Source organism: Podarcis raffonei, chromosome 4 (assembly GCF_027172205.1).
Source record: "Podarcis raffonei isolate rPodRaf1 chromosome 4, rPodRaf1.pri, whole genome shotgun sequence".
In the NCBI taxonomy this organism is placed as follows: Eukaryota; Metazoa; Chordata; class Lepidosauria; order Squamata; family Lacertidae; genus Podarcis; species Podarcis raffonei.
Window position 1 is genome coordinate 73,684,084 of NC_070605.1, and position 21,881 is coordinate 73,705,964.

The 21,881-nt window shown below is 43.6% G+C and overlaps 2 protein-coding genes across 4 annotated transcripts in view; one reads left to right on the forward strand and one right to left on the reverse strand.

Annotated features, from left to right (window-relative positions):
• The window catches only part of SLC9A7 (solute carrier family 9 member A7), a 50,021-nt gene extending 40,578 nt beyond the window's left edge, over positions 1-9,443 (forward strand). For both annotated transcript variants that reach the window (XM_053384096.1, XM_053384097.1), the window contains 4 exons: positions 1,834-1,897; positions 2,835-2,917; positions 4,245-4,350; positions 7,609-9,443. In XM_053384096.1, the coding sequence (XP_053240071.1) occupies positions 1,834-1,897; positions 2,835-2,917; positions 4,245-4,350; positions 7,609-7,851 (496 nt within the window). In that variant the 3' untranslated portion in view covers positions 7,852-9,443. The remainder of the gene's footprint in view (positions 1-1,833; positions 1,898-2,834; positions 2,918-4,244; positions 4,351-7,608) is intronic.
• CHST7 (carbohydrate sulfotransferase 7) overlaps positions 1-21,881 on the reverse strand; it is a 30,903-nt gene that overhangs the window by 1,523 nt on the left and 7,499 nt on the right. Inside the window, exon 2 of one of the 2 annotated variants that reach the window (XM_053384098.1) lies at positions 14,219-15,948. The exons of the other annotated variant lie outside the window; for it this stretch is intronic. Within the exon in view, the coding sequence (XP_053240073.1) occupies positions 15,944-15,948 (5 nt within the window). The 3' untranslated portion in view covers positions 14,219-15,943. Of the gene's footprint in view, positions 1-14,218; positions 15,949-21,881 lie in introns of those variants that run through there. 2 annotated transcript variants of the gene reach the window in all.

The following is a 21,881-nucleotide window of genomic DNA, read 5'->3' on the forward strand; positions in this document are numbered from 1 at the left end:
TGCTTGGGAAGCAGTTCTAGAGTTTGGAAGCTGCCACACCAAGAAGCACCTTTATTTGGCATCCACCAAGTTTGCATCAAGCTTTGGTGGGACAGGAAGAGGGGTTTCTCTCGAACACTTGAAAACCTGGACAGGCTGATGTGGGGAGATGACCATATTTATAACCAAGTAGACTAGTCCCAAGTCTTGAAGGGCTTTGTAGTTCCTTATCAGTACTTTGAGTTATCCGCAGAAACAGACTGGTAGCCGGCGAAGCTGTTGTAACAAGGTAGTTGTGTGCCTCCAAGAAATAGCAGTTGCGTAATGGAAAGGGATGTGAAAGTAAGTTGAGAAGATACTTTTTCAGGCAACAAAAGAATTGTGGGAAATAGGGGGGAAATTGGAGATGTGACCATGTGCAAAAGTGAGGGCTTCTTTCCCCTTTTCTTTTTGGAAATACAAACTGTTGTTTGAAGGGATTTTACTCTATTGGGTACGCTAAAAAAAGCATCAACACGAGGAGCTTGCCATAGTGATTTTAACAAGTGCGTACCCTTGCTTCTTTCCCTCAAATGCAGTATGGGAGCATCCAGTCCTCTATGGACAAGTACTGACAGTACTAAAGAAAACGAAAGTGAAGACTACCATCTTCAGTTGGGACTTGCAGGGGGTGAAGATGTTCTTGCTTGACTCACTGGCAATTGCTCAGCGAAGCTCAAGAACTGCTGTGCCAAAGGGTTAACCTCTTTGTATTCTATATATAAAAAACTACTCTCTTTTGGTCCTGCCGCTTGAGAACCTTCAACTGGAGAAATCAAGAACTGTAACTGTTCCTATTCTGTCTTTCTGGGACATGTGGTTGATTTAACATTATCCAGCAGGGGAACTGACACCATAATTGCCCTATACTTGGATTTGCTGTGTTCTGCTTGGTCACTGATGGCTTTGTCTTTCCACGCTTTAAAAATGTGTGCTGTTTTGAAAAACAACTTCCTCGTGGTCTGCTCTCTTGTAACCTTCTGCGAACTGATCTCTTCTTGGGTTTCTAAGCAACGGGATCTTAACTCTCTGCTTCTGCCCTCCGGCTCCTTTCACCCAAAGTATCTGAACCTTCAAAACTGTCGCAAACCAGCTGTTTTGGGGCTACAATTCCCATCATCCCTGACCACTTGCCCTGCTAGCTAGGGATGATGGGAGTTGCAGTCCAAAAACAGCTGAAGACCCAAGTTTGGGAAACCCTGATTTTATAATGATGTCCCATTGTCTCCCTGGCAAAAAAAAAAGAAGGCAGATGAAGCTTAAGTACATCTTGCTGAAACTAAGCAGATCTGGGTCTGGTCAGTACCTGAATGGGTGACTACCTGGGAGATAGAAAGATATATAGATATAGATATGGTTTTATGTCAGAAGAAACATGTGATATAAATATAAGAAAATAAATATGTCGTGAACCCATCATAACATAACAGAGGAATTGTAATCTACCTATTACATCATATAAGGAAAACAAGCTGATGTGATGTTCCAAGCTACTGGACATGACAATCGGCATTCTCTCTCTCCAAAATAAAATGCTGCTGCAGCTTTATAAAGTGGTTCCTTGCCCAGAGTTTTGAAGTCTGGCAGCAGTGTTCAACTTGCAGTAGTTGGTGTGATGGGGCTTATCCTGACAGTGGCTGCATAGAATCCTGTAGATTACAATAATCTTTCTGAAACTTCTTGCACCGCAAACAAAGTGTTCAGCCACCCTTTTACAATGGCGCCAAGCCCAGTTTAAAGGGCATTTCAAGTTCACCTAAGCACACAGTATTCTGCATCTTCCCCTTGATGTTGTTTCGTTTTGTTCTTTGGCAGAGTTGGAGTTGATCCAGATCAAGACCCACCACCCACTAACGACAGCTTTCAAGTCCTTCAAGGAGTGAGTAGCTACCTTTCTCCATAGGTTAATGAGATGCTGGAATCGTACTTCGACAAATCACAAGTGCTAATTGCATGCAAGAGCCCAAAGTCCATAAGGTCTCTTATTACTTTCTTTTATCACGTGAAAACCAGAGCAAAAGTTGCAATTACTGGAAACCTGAGCTCATTCAAACCAGTTTCTTCTTGGTTACTAAAGGGGCATAGCAAATGCTTATATAGAAGAGATTCAAAAGCAGCAAAAAGGATGCGGAGTCTTTGGGGTTTTTCTACTGCTAGGATTTTGGACAACCCTGGGGGGTATTTAAGAAAACGAAACAATGCTCAGGTCAATTAGGGGCAAGCCTAGACCAAATGGGGAGGTATGGCTTTCAGATTTAGGCAAATCGAGCTAAAGGATTCCTCTCTGTAACAATTCTGGTGCTTTTGTCCATTCCATCATTCTATTCATCATCACAATAAACAGAGTTCTATTGCATTCAAAATATGCTCAGTAATCTTTTTGCTAATTTCCCCCTTGATAGTTAAAATGCAGTGCAATATCCTCCTGGAGCACCATGATTCCGGGCCCAAGGCAGATAACAAATATCACACTTCTAGGTACATATGTTACAATGCAGGTTGGCATATAACATGTGATCGGGGACATGTGTAGGCTTGGTAGCATAGCATGAAGGAGAGCATAAGGGACAGAGCTAATGCCCAGTAGAGAAACGTCCTATATCTGTTCCTCCTTTGCATAGGTCCATATGGCCATGGTCACCATCTCTTCCATTTTCCATGCCAAACAAAAGTGAAGACTACCATCTTCACTTGGGGGTGAAGCTGTTCTTGCTTGACTCACTGGCAATTGCTCAGCGAAGCTCAAGAACTGCTGTGCCAAAGGGTTCACCTCTCTGTATTTCTATATATAAAACTGGTCTTCTTCTTCTTGACAGGAGGGTCCAGATGCCGAAAGAAGGAACCGGACAAAACAGGAAAGTGTTTGGATCTTCAGGCTGTGGTACAGCTTTGACCACAAGTATCCTTTTCGAGCTGTTAGAAAGCGCTTAGAACAAGAGGTCGCCACTGGCTCTTTATAGCTGGTCTCTAGGATGAGAGTGGACAGCTAGGATGAGAGTGCTCCAGCAAGAGCAATGGGCAAATAGCTCAGTTGGTTAGAGGGTGGCGCTGAGTTGGGACTAGATGACCCACAGGGTACCTTCCAACGCAATGATTCCATGAAACGAAGGCACCACTTAACTCACAAATGGCCTAATCAGCAGCAGTTCCCAGCAATAGGAAACTCCAAGAAATGGAGGGAGGGGGTAAGTTGCCAGAGCCCAGCATCAAGAAAAAGATTACTTCCCAGAAGGCCAGTCAGCCAGGAAGAATTTGGGTAACCAGAAGAGCCAGGTGGCTTTCCCGATCCCAACCTTTTTACCCTTTACCTCTCTCCCTAACCTTCCCCAGTCACACGATCATCTTCACATGTGGAACGAAATCTGGAAATAGCCTTCCTTTGATGGCTTCATGAAGCCAGTGTCGCAACGCAGAGTATGACACATTGTCTCGTTCTTCAGGGCATATGAAGGGTGAGGTTGATGCTAGCCAATGCCAGGAACAGACTAGCGTTGCACAACCCGGCACCCTGATCTGTGTGTTGCAGCAGTGGCGAGGAAAAGCTGTGGCCCAGGTGCCATGTCCAGCTTTTTCTACATGAACACGCCAGCTGACTCTAAGCCCCCTGATCAGGCAGCTTTGAAATAATGGCATGCGACATGGGGACAAATAGAAGAAAATAGCTTCACCCCGGTATGGCTCCCTTTTATCACATACACAGCCCAACAAGACAACGACAAGAATCCACCAACAGCATATGAATCAATATAGCTAACCTAATTCAAAAACACCCACCCACCCCACTCACACACAAAAACAAAGTTCACCACAGCCAATCACAAACAAGCAAGCACACCCTAGGCCAACCCCAATGTCTCTTACCACCAAAGGAACACAAGCGAATAGCAGAGAACCCACACAAACAACGCTGACACAAAACCCCACACATACATTAAGCAAATTAGAAACATCGCCTCCTGACCCCAACCCAACTCGCCTTTCCCCCTCCACCTCTCCCCCCTTTTCTTCCTAACGTCTCAACAAATGAAACTGACCTATGGAAAATGTAACTTGAAAAAAGAGACATTGCGCTACCTTTGTAAACCAAGAAAACTTTAATTAAAAAAAACTTGTTTACAAAAGCAATTTAAAAAAATGAATATGGCCGTGATGAGTCGGGGTAGAAGTATTTTTTTTTAATCGTTTTTACTTAAGCGTGTTTCTTTTCCTTAACAACGCATTAAAAGTTACCTCAAGCCCATTCTCACACACAGTGGCCCTCCGCTCGTTACGACTCTTCCAAGTTGGTGCGGCTTGATAGCGCGTTGCTTAACGACTCCCCAGGTTTATGAGGTCAGTGTGTTTTCCCTGTTCGGTTAACAAAAGTGTTTTCTTTAGCTACAGTAAAAAAAACTTGGGTGCACACTGCAGTGCTCCTCCATTTCTGAAATGCAGTAGAAGCAACATGTATTCTGATACATTCCGATAAATGCTATATGAGATGTTGCTGTTGGTATATTTGTGACCGTAGGAACACCTGGGTGCAGTAGGTTTTTAGAGGATATCAGAACATGGATTTCCATTCTTTTGGGTGGATATGGAAACCATTCAGAATGCTGGCGTCATAAGACTGGCTGGATGAAGAGGAGTGGTGGGAGGCAGCCCCAAGGGAGGAAGGCTCAGACCTAGGGGACTGGTGGTGGGACAAGTGGTCAGAGGGAGAAGGAGCAGACAGGAAGGGGGGAGGTCTCGGGAACGGGAGAGGCCACAGGGTTTAGTGAGCGGGAAGAGGCTGGAGAGGAGGGGGGTCAAGAGGCTGTGGAAGAAAACGGGGAGTCTCCCCCTCCTGTTGCAACCAGCTCCCCACTCCCCGGTCTCCCAGAACACTGAGAGGAATGATGAGGGCAGAAGAATGAGAGGAAGAAGGCAAAGCCTTAGGCTCCTGGGGAAGGAGTGTTAGAAAGCCTTTGGTCCTTAGAACTGCTTCATTGGGGCAAAATCTCCTGGAAAGCGTTTCTGAGACATTCCCTTGAATGAAGAGTCAACTGCACAGGCCTCAGTTGCTTTATTGTTTTATTGCTGACCTGCACCCGACTCCAGCCCTGACAGTTGGGTCCTCTGTGGCACCTCCTTATTAAGAGTGGACCATTTTCAGCAGATGCTCTGTGCAATTTGCACAGTGACAACAACTCTGTTAACTCTTTAGGAGTTCCACAACATCCCTGTGTAGGTGGTCTTGGTGTTTTTAAGGTCCTCAGTTGGATTTGAGAGACAATCGGTGTAAATATTTGTGATCGGGATTCAGCCATGTAGCATACCCATGGCTATGTGTTTAGCTTTTAAAAAGCGACTTAACTGGTGAGCTGTTCTAGGCGAGGTTCAAAGTTTGCTGAGAACTCAAGAGTTGGGGAAGGAGACTCTACTTGCTCTGTGAAGGGCAAGTGAGGCAGATTCTTCCCCTCCCACCCGTCCTCTGGTATGTTTCGGTGGGTGGGAGGCAGCCGGGATTTGAAGGCACTTGAAAGCAATGAGAATCTTTCTTGCTGCCTTGGAAAGCCTTCAAGGCATGGCGAACTCCTTTGTAACTGTGCTTTTGAAAGCTTTCCCAAGCAGCAAGGTGGATTCTGATCACCTGCAGATCTGAATGCAAAGCGAGAGGCTTGGGGGAGAGGAGAAGATAGCAGCCAAAAATTGCTGGCTACCAAGGCCAGCCAAAATCTGTGGTCTCGTGCTGAGGTTTGTTTGTGTACATGCACAAAACTAACAGGAAGCTGGGGGAAACTCTGCACAAGCTTTAAATTGCACAGGTAGTATTTAGCTTGGACTGCGTTCCACAGACTGGGAACTGAGTTGCATGAGTCGATTTCATTAGTCCCAAAAATGGCACAGGTTTTCAATCCTTCGTTAGCTGTGGGATTCCTATAATATTGACTTGCACTGCAGCCCCTGCTTTTCTTCTTTAATGAGGAAGATTAAGATTTCATTGAAGTGTCAGTTCTGCTAAAACACTTCTCTTTCACCGAGGGCTTACCCTGAGGAGTTAACATATGAAAATATAAAGGAAAATGTCCATGCGGCTACTGTAGCATGCCCAGTTTCAGGAATGCCTCCATCCTGGGGGGGGGGGGATATATTTAAATATATATTTAACAGGATGAGTAAAAGTTGAACCCAAACACATTCTTGCAGATAGCATATCTTAAACTCACTTGAGAAGTAAGGAATCGAGAGGCCGTTTTAGGGTTATTTTTGGAAGATTTTCAAGTCCCCAGGGATCCATGTTTTGGCCTCTTTCAAAAGAATGTTTCAGATTACTTGAGCTCCATCTGAAGTATTCGCTTGTCCCTTCCGACTCAAGACAGCATAATCCTGAGCAACGCTCTCAGTTATGGTGTATTGGTGATAGCTGGGGGTGTGTTTTTTGTAAGTGGTATTTCTGTCCCACTTGGCTGCAGTTTTATAGCTTGCTCTAGGATAAACCAAACTTAGCAAAGTGAATGTTTGGTGAAGAACATGGGTTGAGGTAAAGTCCTGTTTATTGCAAAGTACTCCTGCTGGGGAGGAACCATGTGTTCATAGAGTTTTGGAGTTGGAAAGGGACCCTGAGGATCATCTAGTCTAGTCCAGGAAAATGCAACTGCCCCATCAGCAGAAGGACTAGGACTTCTCTTTGTGCAGTGGCACTTCCCCCCCTCTCCTCCCCCCCCCAAAAAAAAATTGGCTCTGGGGGGCAGTCAGGAGAACCCCTGGCGATAGCATGCAGGGGGAGGAATATTTTATCTGGCAAGCCAAAATGTGTGAAAGTCTCCCCAAATCTCTCTTCGGAAAAGGAAAGAATTGTTCAGGAAACCACTTATCTCCTAACTTGCCTCCTTTTTTTACCTGGAACTGCATTGGCGCCACTAGTCTGCAAGCTACCTTTGCAAATGGTTCCTCCTTCTCTTTGCTCTATACGCCATTAGATCCCTTTCATCTCACTGTCAGAAACTCTGGCGTGGGCACTAGAAACAATTTCATTTAAACTCGATAACATGGGAAAGCCCTGAGGTGTGGAAAGAGGCTGGAGCTGCCGACATGTTTGTCACTGTTGACAAAGAGCTCTGGCTTCAGCTGATTTTAAACTGGGCTTTGCTAGCTATTAAGAGCATGGTGCTGATCAACGCCAAGGCTGCAGGTTTGATCCCTGTACGGGATAGCTGCGTATTCCTGCATTATAGGGGGTTGAACTAGATGATCCTTAGGGTCCCTTCCAACTCTACAATTCAGCAAAGCTGGATGCACTCTGCATTATCAGATTGTTGATAAGTTGTCAGACTCTACATACCAGTGGCAGGCATGAGAGTAAAGGATAAATGGGCAGTCTATAGCTTTCTGGCTGACACATGTGACCCCTCTCCCCCCAATATCTTTGCATTAAAACCGCTTCTTTCTAGAGCTATTGAATGTGAAGATACTTCTAAAAGAATGCAGCTGATTGCTTATAACTGGTGTGTTGTGCTCAAGATTTCAGTCACAAACTTGTTTGTCTTAAGTGCGCAGCATTTTTGGTTTTGCTTTTTAGTAACTTGCACCGACTTACACTGGGAAATCTGTGTGGTTTTTCTTCTGCAGAACCAAGAGCAGCTTAGAGACGAAGACTCTGACTTTATCCTTAATGATAGCGACCTGACGCTGACGTACGGGGACACGACAATAACTGCTAACGGGTCCTCGGGTTCACATGCTGCTGTTACCAGCCTTGATGGCAGGAAGACAAAAAGCAGCTCAGAGGAGGCCCTGGAACGTGATCTGGGAACAGAAGCGCCTGAGGTGATGAGCAGAGGCACCAGGCTCGTGTTTCCACTGGATGCATGATGACTGGCTTGGTAAAAATGCAGCAATAGACCCCCAACACCCAAAGATCAAAGATGCCTGCAGGCCTCGGAGCTGGCAGAGAGGCTTATCAAACTGAATTCATGCCTGTTGTCCAAGTGGTTTTATTAAGGTCTGAAGATGCCCTTGCCCCCCCCCATCTCTTCTCTTTAATTTCTTTCAAGATGCCGGCAAATGTCTAGAAGATACCTGACAAGTGAAAAAGTGGTCAGGTTATTGTTAAAAAGAATACTTGAAATGAAAAGTAGCACGTTTTAAGAGCCTTGTTCTACTGAGCCACACCTCGTGAGAAGAGGCAATTAATGGTAATGGTGATTTAAACTAATTGAGAACCACTAAAAGCTTTTCAGCCTGGAAAGCGCAGGAGATGTTGAGGTCGGTCATAACTGAGAGAGGGTGCAATGTTTGACTTATACTTGAAGAAATGTAGGTGCAAAGGTGTATGTTTTATGTTGTGACCACACCCACAAATGTTGTTTTATTTCCTGAGACTTGTTGAAAAACAAAGCTCCGTGACATTTCAAGGGATATTTAAAAAGAAAGAAAAAAATTATAATCGTCCTTGCAAGTAAAGTTTGCTATTAAATTATTCTGTGTCTAAAAGGGGAAAGAAGCAGTCTGTGCATTTCTCTTAATCTCTTATTGAGAATTTCTGTTAAGAGTCCTCTGGCTGTATTACAAGCAAAAAGTCCGATCTGTTCACCACCTAATTTTTAAAATTTAACTCTTAGTTCTATAAACTCCTGGACTTTACTTGGAGGAAAGCATCAGTCAACCAGTGGTGAGATTCCTCTAACTATGAAGACAGTGTTGAATGAATGCAATGCAGCTTATACATTCAGAAGTATTGATGGAATCTGTTTTGGGTTCCTGTCCTCCAGGGCCCATCAACCCCAAACATTATGGCCAGTGGTCAGGGGCGATAGGTGTTGCAAGCTCACAGATGCTCCATCCTTGCTGTATGGTGTCTGGATTTAAGCTACGATTCTCTTAACCAAGGAGGATGAATGAGCCTGCCATAAGTGAAAGCTCTTCATGTGATGCTTGCATCAGAACAAAAAGTGTTTCTCTTTCTCTGTTAGAAGTCCATTCGTTCATGTGCGTGTGTGTGTGTGTGTTAGTGGCATATTGCACTATGAGCCTGATCTATTAAAAACAGTGCAGTGCCTTTTCTGTAAAAAAGAAATCATGTTGTAATCTGAAAAGGGAAGACTTTGCTTAAGGCACAGAGATGCTTATTTGCAAATAGAACACAGGCAGTCCTAATTGTGAATGAGTGGCACCCATGACACAATTAGGTGGTTCCTTGCTGCTTCCCTCAAAAGAAGCTTAAAACAGGTTTTTAAAAAATAATAATGTAATGTTTCGACTCTTAATGGGTAGGCTGTTTTGTTTTTTAACTGACTACCCTGGTAATTGAAACATAAGAAAAATGCTTAGGAAAATTTAAGAAAATGTTCGTTCTTTTCTTCTTACCATGAGGACAATTTTTTACTTGCTGTTTTCTTTTAGTCTGCTTGTGAAGCAGAAATGAAATTTGAACCCAGTCTATGTAATAAAAAGTCTGTAACTCTTCTGCTTCTCTGTTGTGATTATGCACACTCATTTCCAGATAAGAAGGTTGATCGTCATGGTGTTTTTAAAGAAAGCTATTCCGTTTCTATCAATGGCACTACCTGTTCATACAAGAAATCTGGACTACAGTACATTCAGGCTTTCATTTACACCCTGTGAACTAGTGTAGCCTGGTGAGATGCATGTTTACTCAAGACAAGTTTTGCTGACTTCAGTGGGGCTCAGATCCAAGTCAGTGCATAAAAAACACCTTTAAAACCAGATGTCATTTATCCCTTCTGTGATGGCATGTGTCTCTCACCCTTAGAAGGATGTGGTCCTTCCCAAACACTCTTTAAAAAATGATCCAATAATAACACAGTGCTTTTCTCAAAGCAGGTCCATGAGCCACAAGCTGAAGCAACAGATGTTCCTACAGAACAAGGGGAAAGGGGTTGGGGTTTTTTTAATAGCATTATTGCATAAATAGCACTGCTTTGCCCTTAAAACTAGCCTTTCCTTAGTTTTCGTATCTCAAGTTACTTAACGCTGCAATCCTAAACGCAATTAGCTGGTAGCAAGTCTCATTGGTTACGTCTGAGTAGACATGCCTAGGATTTCACTGTAAGTTTCAGTAAGATAAAGTTGCCCAAGAAATGCATTTAAGTGCAGTTACTCTTTTAAGAGCTGATATTTGAGGCTGCTATACCCCTTTTAGTGCATAGTCTGGCCATCGTCGCACATGGAGAAAAAGGTGTGAGAACTTGGTGATGGGTCTTCAGCAATTACTGTGTTTGTGGCAGCAGCCCTCTTGCCAGCTGTGAACAGCTGCAGCAACTGCTGTACACTTTAGCCACAATCCTATGTGGAACTCAGGTGTCATGGAAATCAGTGCCCACCTAAACGTGTGCTGATTTTAAGATGAGTTAATACCTTTCATTTGAAAAAGCAGCTTTGGTTTTGTTTGTTTTTTAACAGTAGAGGTGTGAAACCTGAAGGCCTCCAGTTCATTTTATGTAGCCCCCAGCGGGGGTTCTGAAGCTGCGGATTTTAAGTGCATGTTTTCTCTTTCCCTGTAGCTTCAGCTGTTTGATAAAAATAAATTGAATGGTTTTGCAAAACTGGAAGTAGGTTTCTGTCATATATGCATGTGCATAGCCAGTAAAGTATTCAATTTTCTTTCAAAAATGGCATCTATATTGGTCTGTTGTCCAGTGGTACCTCGGGTTAAGAACTTAATCTGTTCTGGAGGTCCGCTCTTAACCCGAAACTGTTAAACAGGTTAAGAACGGACCTCCGGAACGAATTAAGTATGTAACCAGAGGTACCACTGTACCTATTTATCTACTTGCACTTCATGCTTTCAAACTGCTAGATGGGCAGGAGTTGGGACCAAGCAATGGGAGCTTACCCCGTCGCGGGGATTCAAACCGCCAACCTTCTGATCGGCAAGCCCTAGGCTCTGTGGTTTAACCCACAGCACCACCAGTGTCCCTATGTGCTGTAGCGAGCCTTAAAACCCACTATCTCATGTACTTTAGGTTTGGCATGTGCTTACAAGAAAGTTAGCAGCCACAATTTAAGAAGGATGTTGACAAGCTAGAACGTGCGCAGAGGAGGGCAACCAAAATGATCAAGGGTCTGGAAACCAGGCCTTATGAGGAAAGACTGAAGGAGCTGCGTTATGTTTAGCCTGGAAAAGAAGAGACAGATGAGATTATGATAGCCATCTTCAAATACCTCAAGGGCTGTCACATGGAAGGAGGGAACCAGCTTGTTTTCTCCTGCTCTGGAGGGTAACTGGCTTCAAGTTACAAGAAAGGAGATTCCGACTAAACATCAGTAAAAACTTTCTGACAGTAAGAACTGATCGACAGTGGAACTGTCTCGCTTGGGGGGAGGTGGACTCTCCTTCCTTGGAGGTTTTTAAGCAGAGGTTGGATGGCCATCTGTCGTGGATACTTTAGCTGAGATTCCTGCATTGCAGGGGTTTGGACTAAATGACCTTCGGGGGGGGGGTCCCTTCCAACTCTGATTCTATGAGTTTTAAAGTAGTTTTTCTCCTCTCTCTCCCCCGTATACACTCTTGTGTTCTTTATGCTAAGATGCACGTTCACTGAAAGCCAGGAATTGAACCAATTATCTCTTGTAAACATTTTTATGACTATAGCAGCAAAACGCCTCCACAGACAGAAAGCAGTCATGTCTTACAAGGCTAGCGGCAAGAAGTGTCGTATTTGACGGCAAGAGCCCTGTACAAGCCCTTTATTCGTGCTTATTCTATTTCAGTGTACATTTTGTGCCACATAACATTGCTTTCAAACAAGACAAGGGTCTTAATACAAGTTGAGTTTCCCTGCATGTGATAGTGCAAGTCTGAAACGCGCAGTTCCTCTTTTAAGGTAATCCAGAGATCAAGTGGTTCAAGAATTCACAAAAATGGACCCTTTAAACTACACTGTGCTATTTACCTACAGAAATATGGGCAGAGCAATCCAAAGGGGTTGAGGGTGGAAGAATGAAAAGGCAGAGGAACCATCAAATTCAGAGTCCTATCATGCTTGTCCTGGCAAGGCAGAAGATGGTGGTGGTCTGTGGTTTTTCTTTCCTTTTTTGGTTTTTCTTTGGCTTATTTTTTTATGATTGTCTTTCTAATTGGTTGCAGTGGGGAGAAAACAAGTAAGCCAGTTCCAAAGCTAGTTTACTTACTGCATTGCATGTAAATACAGTCGTACCTCGGATCCCGAACGCACTGGAACTCGGATGTTTTGGCTCCCAAGCGCCGCAAACCCAGAAGTGATTATTCCGGTTTGCAAACGTTCTTGTGGAACCTGAACGTCTGATGGGGCTTCGTGGCTTCTGATTGGCTGCAGGAGATTCCAAGGTACGGCTGTAGTCACAAAGCTGCTCTGTTAATGTGCAGTTTGACTTTTGCAAAGTGTCTTTTTAATCATCTATCAGGTGTTCAAGGGGGAGGGGGGACAACAACAACACTTGGCCTGCTTTTTTTCAGATCTGAATGGTTTCCCGCAAACTCGGTTTCTCCCCATCCAGCCAAGCCTTGCCTGTAATGTGCTCTGTGTAGAAAGCCCCATATACGAACCCTTTTTTCGTATATTTGAACGTGAAAGAAGAGTTCCCATGCAATTTGTTCATCGGTGAGATAGTGCAGTGAGAGGTTCGTTTGCATTTTTAGAAGCCGTAAGCGCCTTGGAAAAGTTATTGTGTTGCTACTGGCTTATTTAGCAGCACTGCCTATAAGGGCCAAACTGGACGCTCTAATCAAAGTGCAGCTACTGCACCAAATAACAACCTTGCGTCAAGTTCCCCTTCCGATACCCTGTACCGTGTATTAATGGAAATGCATATGTTGTGGCATGCGGTGTTAGTTCCCCTCCCCACCCTCTAGTAGCTACTGATGCAGCATGGGAGGGTGAAGAAATGCATGCAATGTTACATAAAAAGGTAAAGGGACCCCTGACCATTAGGTCCAGTCGTGACCGACTCTGGTGTTGCGGCGCTCATCTTGCTTTATTGGCCGAGGGAGCCGGCATACAGCTTCCGGGTCATGTGGCCAGCATGACTAAGCCGCTTCTGGCGAACCAGAGCAGCACACGGAAACGCCGTTTACCTTCCCGCCAGAGCGGTACCTATTGATCTACTTGCACTTTGACGTGCTTTCGAACTGCTAGGTTGGCAGGAGCAGGCACTGAGCAATGGGAGCTCACCCCATCGTGGGGAGTCGAACCACCGACCTTCTGATCGGCAAGTCCTAGGCTCTGTGGTTTAACCCACAGCGCCACCCACGTCCCTGCAATGTTACGTACACTAGCAGAAAATCACAAAGTATTTGCACTGTTTCCCTCCCTTAGCGCCAGGCAGCTCTGGGTTCTCCCCATCCAATTTCCACCCCTCCCAACAACTCTGTGAGGTAGATTACCCAGCAAGTTGTACTGATGAACAGGGATTTTGTCTTATATGGAGTCTGCCCTCTGCCCCATCTAGTTCAGTATTGTCTACACTGAGTGGCAGCTGCTCTCCAGGGTTTGTCTGTCTTGGACTGAATGTGGGACTTTCTGCGTGCAAAGCAGATGCTCTTCCAACTTGGCCATGACCCTTCCTCAAACTTGGCTTCCCATGGTCCTAAGGCTCATGCAACACCACACGGCCACAGTTACAGCTGAGTGAAACGGAAACTCCACATGGTGTTGTAGCCTTAGGTTCTTCATTGCCTCCAGTTTCCTTCCTTCCTTCCCTGTCCTCCTAACTCTAGCAGAGAGAATTAAATGCCATGTTCTTAAATGAATGTTTATCTGTCTTTATATGTTTTACTCCTATTCAAACAAGGCTTTACTGGTGAGGGCCACATGAACTATCCCTCATTGGTTTTAAGTCAGAAGCTAATGTGCACTGAAAGCACATTCAAAACTCATTATAATGTAAGACGGAACTAAACTATGTTGTTGTAATATGTGGCATGTGCTATAAATGAGGCGCTCCCAGTTGGAGAACAAGCACCACTTGAGCCGATCTGTCAAATAGATTAAGATTCCCCATGTATGGGTTTGAAATACGGGTTTGCTTAATATCTGTTGCACCCTTACATGGTACAAGTCTATGGCTGCAATCGTAAACACACTTACTTTGAAGTAAGCTCTGTTGAACAAAGTGGTGCTTTCCATAAAGAACAGCTGCAAGTGTAAATATGCAGGACGCACAGCTAAAGCTATCCTTTATCCAGTCCAAATCCTAATTCATTTTGCCTCCACATTGTGCAAGATTCCTGCATTGCAGCAGGACCCTTGTGGTCTCTTCCAGCTCTACAATTCTATTCTTCTCCCATAACAGAGGTATATATTGCTCTGTTAAAAGGTTGGTAGTTACCACTCTTTTTAAACAGTGTTGTGAATAAAGTGAAAAGGCTAGTCATGAGGTTGTGGATGCCATACATCTACTGCGGCCTGATCCTGACTCTGTTTTGTACAAGTTGGCTCAAAACACTTCTAGAATGAAGCTGAGTAAAGTGAGAAAAGATGCCCACTTCTACGCCTCCATATTAAAAACTACTTTTTGCACCTTACAACCCCAAACCAAGGTCCTTGGCGAGAACGGAACAGTCAGAGAGGCAAAGTTAGTATACTGCAAACTAATCTTCTGAAGAAAGCTGTACTTAATATTCTGAGCAGCATACCTGTGTTTGCACAAATCAAGCACTAAATATATGCTTCAAACAAAAAGGTCTCTCAATATTGGATTAGAATGTTGGCCCTCTAACTTGGAAGTCTATTTATAAAGTTCACTTATGGGTCAGTTCAAACACAACCTACATCTCTCATCTCCAATTACTTGTAGTAATAGCATTCTATCATAGGCACGCAGCCCAGGAACAATCACCACAATGTTTCAGTTCCTACCACCCAAAGTTCCTCTAATGTTTCTTAAAGTTAAAAATAAGCATGTCGGGGAATATTGTGTGTTTTGGCAGTTCGATCACAGCCTAATATTTTGTTCTCAAAATAAATTAAGTTCCTGTATCTTATATATAGCCTGCATGAAACAATGCATGTGTGTGTAGTTTCTTCAGATCACTGGCAATCTTCACTTCCTGGGTGACCAGCCCCATTTTTTATGTTAAACCTTTTTAACAAAATGAGACAGTCAAATAAAAAGAGCATGAGAGTCAGAAAAAATGAGTGGTAGATACATTGGCCTCCACATCTGAATAGGTCGAAAGCTACTACCTTATTTCAACAGTCTATCATATACCTTCTCTAGGCAGGACTCTTGAGTGTCAACCTCAGTCTAGAACAGGGTTTCCCAAACGTGGGTCTTCAGTTGTTGTTGGACTACAGTTCCCATCATCCCTGACCACTGATCCTGCGAGCTAGGGATGATGGGAGCTGTAGTCCAACAACAACAACTGAAGACCCAAGTTGGTCTATATACTTGATTGGATTTAGGCTTACTCATCATGCTTGAAGTAGATCTAATGAAAGGTCTAAGTTGGTCACCCATGACAAACATGTTACACTGATTTCAGAGGTTTGCGCTAAACATGAATAAACCTGAATCCAACCCACTGAGCTAAAGTTTTCCCTCTATGAAATGATCAGGACACTTAGAATTCTAAAAACAGTACCAGAGACCCTAAGCAAAACACCACTTGTTTGTATTTTAACTTCACGTGGTAAACAGTAGTCCAAGTACTGACAGTTAAAAAATAAAATAAAAAAGGTCTCTTGGAGGAAACAGTAGCACTTACGATCGGCAACACACGGGCAGACGAAAGAAAGAAGTTGAGGCACTCCACGAATGGAGGGCTACAATTATTCATATTGCACCATGTAACCTTCCGTATGGAGGTCCTCATCACAATAACGTCCATTTCGTTAAAGCTAGCCAGTATTCATTCTGCCAGGCAGAACCTACAGTAGAAGCTGCATTTCACTGAAGTTTCCAGTGTCCGTGGAATACACAGCTGCTCTTCCATGTCCTCTGTCATGGGGCAACCGCTGGCCAGTTAGCCTGAGGAGTTGAGAAAAAAACAACCCCAATACTTGCGTTAGAAGATAACTTCAGCAACAAAGTGCATAAATTTTAAATAAACCGGTGCAAGCACATACCTACTCAATTCCTTACATTCTCCCGAGCCTAACCTGTATTATATCCCAACAGGCAAATGGGTTTTCCATCTTTAACTAATGCCTACCAGGGCTAAATAACATCAGCAAAACTATTTTTGTTGTTTTTTTATTGGTTTAAGGCAACAATATAGCAGCAGACAACAATATAGGCAGAGTTACTACAATTTAGTAAGTTCTACTTAGAGCAGAACCAGTGAAATTAATGGACCTAAGTTGGGCATGGTAATTCATTTCAATGTGCGTACGCTGTACACTAGCAAAGACTTAATCTACTTGTCAGTCCTTATATAGTTGCAGTCAGCTAAGAATCACTTATGAGGTGCTATTGCTTGTCAGGTATTGTCTCCAGAAGAGGGGTGGAAAACCTTGCCTCCACCCCTCACAATTCCCTTGTGTGACAGTGGGGTTGTTCATGGGTTGCATACCAGTGGCGGATGGGGCCAAACACCCACACACCTTGGCGTCCCCCTTGCTCTGCACTTAAGAAAAGGCAGAAGCTGGCCATACAAGGGGGGAAAATCTCTCCCTGTATCTCCCAACTCCATTTGTGTCCTCACTGTGGGGTGGGAGGCATCGGGAGGTTATTGCACAGAGAAGAAATGCAGTGGTAGTACTTTGAAGGCATGGCGGAAGAGATTGTTAGGAAACAGGAAGCAGGGTGGCTTAGGAAGAGCGATGGGGTGAGATTAAGAGGCCTGGTGGGCAGACTCAAAGCTCCCTACTGCTGCTTTAGTACAAGACTGGGTTTAGGTGAAATCACTCCCCAAAGCAGACAGCTATGATCAGATTATCAATAGAGTGGTACCTCGGGTTAAGAACTTAATTCGTTCTCGAGGTCCGTTCTTAACCTGAAACTGTTCTTAACCTGAGGTACCACTTTAGCTAACGAGGCCTCCTGCTGCCGCCGCAAGATTTCTGTTCTCATCCTGAGGTAAAGTTCTTAACCCGAGGTACTATTTCTGGGTTAGCGGAGTCTGTAACCTGAAGCATCTGTAACCTGAGGTACCACTGTATAACTTATCAAACAGTAATGCTCAACAAGAGAAACAATTATTTCCAATAATGATTTTTTCCCCCACCCTAGGTTTTGCCAGCTATTATCTTTTCTATTCTCATAAACTGTTTAGAATAAAGTTGTTTGCCTTCTCATTGCAATATTAAAGGGCCCTGGGAAGGCTTAGATTAAAATTAACGGTAGGTCGGGGTACCAAGGAGTTTGCCTGTGTGAAATCATACATATGTTCATGACCTCATGCTCACCTATTTCCCACCACAACCACCGAGTTAAACAGAGCCTGAACAAACTTATCTTTTTTATCTGAGAAACCAGCATCAAAGCTAGTTCAGATAATGTAACACTTTTCTTAGACTTACGTTTCATGAAAGATGATACTGCGAAAATAAGAACTGAGGAAGATTGAATTAAGCTGAGCAAACACCAAAGACTTAAATATTTATTTTTATCAAAGATGTTTGATCCATAGGAAAGAAGGGAACGTCTTAGTTTGGTAAGGTTATTTCAAATGGAAACCATATTGGACAAAACACAGCTGATTCTTGTTTATGGTTACTGAGGCACAATGGACTTCTTTAAATGCGTTGTTACAGGTAAACCCTCCTCATTTTCTTTTCCCCCAGGTCATATACTATATTAAAGAGAGAAAGCTTTTAAAAATTCATGTTATGGCAGTCCATTTGGCTACTTTTCCACATTAATTTTGCACACTGTGCAGCTAGCTCTGGCAGCTTCCAGTAAGGAGTGAGTTTATCTAAGTTCTCCAAAAGCAGCAGAATCAGCAAGAATGCAGAGACGAAAAGGAGAAGGGAAAGAACCATTTCCATAACTTTTCTTGTTGAGCTGCTGGGCCAGCCCTACCCTTAGGCAGTGTGAGAAAGAGAGGAAGCTGCTTTATACTGAATCAGACCACCTAGCATTGCCTGCACTGTCTGTCAGCAGCTCTCCTGGGCTTCAGGCTGGGAATGTCTCTCAGCCCTACCTGAAAATACCAGGCATTGAACCTGGGCCTTCTGCATGCCAGGCAGACGTTCTGGAACTGAGGTATGACCCTTTTGCTCTATCTCAGGCAGTCGATGCTAGAGGGCAATGGCCAGCAGCCTCCCTGGCCATTCCTTTCCATTGGAGGTCAGAGCCACACAGCCTGTCTAGTTTTAAAGATACAACATCAGCAGCAGCAGCAGCAGCAGCAGCCAGGACCTTTGGGACTGCCCATCAATGGTTAGCATCTTGACATCAGACTGAGCAGGAACACGTGTGTCTCATCACAGTCTTCCCCACTGCAGTGAAATGCACTGAATTCCTGTTTGCATTATGGAAATGATTTCCAAATTTGCATTTCTGCCTATATATATATCAGCATATGCAAATTCGTGCAAAGCTATATCATCTTTCGTCCTCTGTGTTTGGTGATGTGTAACCCGTGATCTTAAAGGGAGGATGTAAATAAATTTAAAAGCCAAGCACTGTGGGACAAATGCAGCCTCTGTGCTCTTGCTGAAGAGGGATGTTAAAGCCTATACTGCACACACACCCTGTGGAAATTAACCAACTTAGATATCTGCTTGGTATTGAATTCTTATTGGCGGAAGATAGCCCTCTGCTCATACATGTAAATTCTGTATTTTTATTCAGTGCACAGAAACCAAAGGATTGGACAATTTATTTTCAGCTAGGAAACAGATGAAAGGTATGCTCAGCCTTGCTCAGGGACTGGGTGAATATAGGTCACCGTCAGAGCTTAACACTTCAGTGGTTTCCTGGCGCTAAATACCTTGCTAGACACTCTCAACAGTATGAGGTTAATCAGGCTGACCTGTTGTGAAACCAGGGGCACAAGACACAGCTTGAAATTTCTTTCAGACACACCAAACCAGCCAAGGAACTATCCAAAGCACACATGCAATTATATGATAGGAGGAAAGGTAAACATTAACGTTTGAGCGCTCTGGCAATATAAGTAAGGATTTTAAGTTTTGGTTTTATTCTTCTTCGTGATTTCAAGGTAGATATAGTTTTACAGTTTTTTGCTCCTGTGGCACTGATTCCCACCTCCTTAAAATACACACACACACACCTTTCACTATCACCTGTTCTCAGTCTTTATTATTATTATTATTATTATCCAGAAGCTGATTGTATGAAAAACCAGAATTTAAACCACCATGCATTTAAGTAAATCTGATTTATTCATTTTATTTTGCTCATCATATGTTTGGTGTTTCGAGAGCCTAACCGCACAATCATAAAAGCCTACATTTAAGTCAGGTGGGGCTTACTTTCAGGTAAATGAGTATAGGGTTGCAGTTTTAAGTTTTACAATCCTAATTCCGCCTACCTGCCAGCAAGCCCTATTGAATTCAATAGGAATTCCTGAGTAGGCATAGTTAGGATTGTGCTGTAAGGCATTTTGCACTCTGTGCTTAAGCTAATTCCACAATAATCAAGTGGCTGAAAATTTGTGTTGCGGGGCTGGAGGGCATTAATCCACTTCAATGGTTTGCAATAAGGAAAGCACTTTCTTCCCATTAGCTTTCCTTTCCACAAAGCCAATGCAGAGCCCCTAATGAACACATCTGCCTAGCAAATTCTAAAGTGGGACAATTAAAAATTGAAAGCAGAGATAGAGAGCCTGCTATGCTTCCTGACTGTTGCACTGTGAACAAGCGGACTCTTAGTTATTGAGACCCCACCTTTCCCCCCTCAGAGTTCAAGATGGGTATTCCCACCCCCTCCTTTCCGCACAATCCTGAGAGGCAATGACTGGCTGAGCGGAGATTTGAACCCTGATCTCCCAGGTCCTAGTCTGACCAACCAACCCAACTCTGCTCTCTTAAGTCTTTCTCCGCTGAGCTGCTAAGTAAAAGGGAAGCTCTAGGAATGCTCTTTGCCTCTTTACTTACGCTGTTTAACATTAGTAAATTTGTGTGCACGGTGGTTAAGATTTTGCTCTTCTTAGCCACCAGGAGTTTAATTATTTTTCCCTCTGTGTGTATGTTTGTGTTGGATAAGGGATTTCCTCCTCCTCCTCCATCCAGCTCAGTTACACCTAGTTAAACCCTTTAAAGGCAAAGGATTTGCATGAGTGTCAAGGGGCACAGGCTGACCCACATTAATGCCTGAAGAGGAAATAGCCTAGTTGGACTAATCTGTCATCATTCTTAAGTTCGGCAGCACTGACAGCTACTGCAGCAGAGCAGCGGGGAGAGGAGTTTATCTATAAAAGACCAACAGGGACCATCCTGCAAACCTTAAAGCACTTCCAAGTCTCATTTATTTCATCAGCAGAGGTTTAAGCATGAGCCTACATAATATTCTCTTTTTTTAAGGTTATTGATAACTATCATCAAGTGAAGTAGCCTATGGGCAGCAGCCAAATGGCTTAAGGTGATATATGGGAAATATCATTACATTGCCAAGTCAAAAGCATGAGCAGTATTGAAAATGTTAAGAACACTCATTACTTTAAGGAGTGGAGAATGAAAACATGGCACTACATTACAGTGACTAAAAGACTTAATGGAAAGAATATTAATGGACATTAAGGAATAAACTAATGGGAAAGACCTATTACCATTATTAACCCCCCTCTTTATGAGTATATGACTCTTTCAGAATAATGACTAGCAGTAGGTCACTTTCTCTGCATAACTGCATGCTTGGGCACATCAAAAAGTGCATCCAATCAGTTCAATACTGTGACGTTGTTAGGGGGAGCATGCAGATCCAGACAAACATCTATATGAAGAACATGCACACAACTTTGCTTTCATATACAGACTGGGGCAAGCATTATTCTTTTAGTAATGCAGTGCCAAATTACAGCATCCTGTTTTGTTTACTGTTATGAAACGCACCAGCCACTTCTCAGAATTTAATAAGTAATAAGGCCAGTAAGACTGAACAGCTACATTAAGCTCAACCCTGGAAACCAAAAGGTACATTCAAACAGTTAGGATGTTTTGAGGACAGCCCTACGGATCTAAGGTGGTTATGTGAGCAAGCCCTGTCCAGGATGCAGTAACATCATCTGAAGTTGAACAGGAACAGATCTGTTTCTAGATTTTACCTCTCTGATTCAATCACTCTCATCCTGACATTACCATTTGCACAAGAGTAATATTCCCGTTGTTCGGTCCCAGCTCCTGCCCACCTAGCAGTTCGAAAGCACCCTTAAGTGCAAGTAGATAAATAGGTACCACTTTATAGCGGGAAGGTAAACGACGTTTCCGTGTGCTGCTCTGGTGCCGGTTCGCCAGAGCAGCTTCGTCACGCTGGCCACGTGACCCGGAAGTGTCTGCGGACAGCGCTGGCTCCTGGCCTCTAGAGTGAGATGAGCGCACAACCCAAGAGTCTGTCAAGACTGGCCCGTACAGGCAGGGGTACCTTTACCTTTCCCTTTAATATTGGTAGGACTACACCCACATATGAGAGGCGGATGTGCTAATATGCTTTTGAGATTCTTTTCATGCAGCTGCCTCACCTGTGTTTAAGATCTTTCATCATTATTGTTATCACAGCAATTACCTGAAGCAAAAATGTAGGAAGCAGCACATTCTGCTGACAGCTGCTGCTGCTCCATCTCTCTGTACGGGTCTGCCTTAAGAGGAGTAATATTTTATTTCTCTTGGTTTCAGAAAGCTTTTCCTGGTGATTATTTCAAGACATTTGAGGCAATGGAAACATGTTGAGCCAAATTTCTGCCTAAGCAGCTAAATATGCCCGATTCTTGGCACTAATCTATAGTTTCAAGACTCAGGGGTGTTGATGCTTGTGTCCTGAATCCCAATTTATATGGC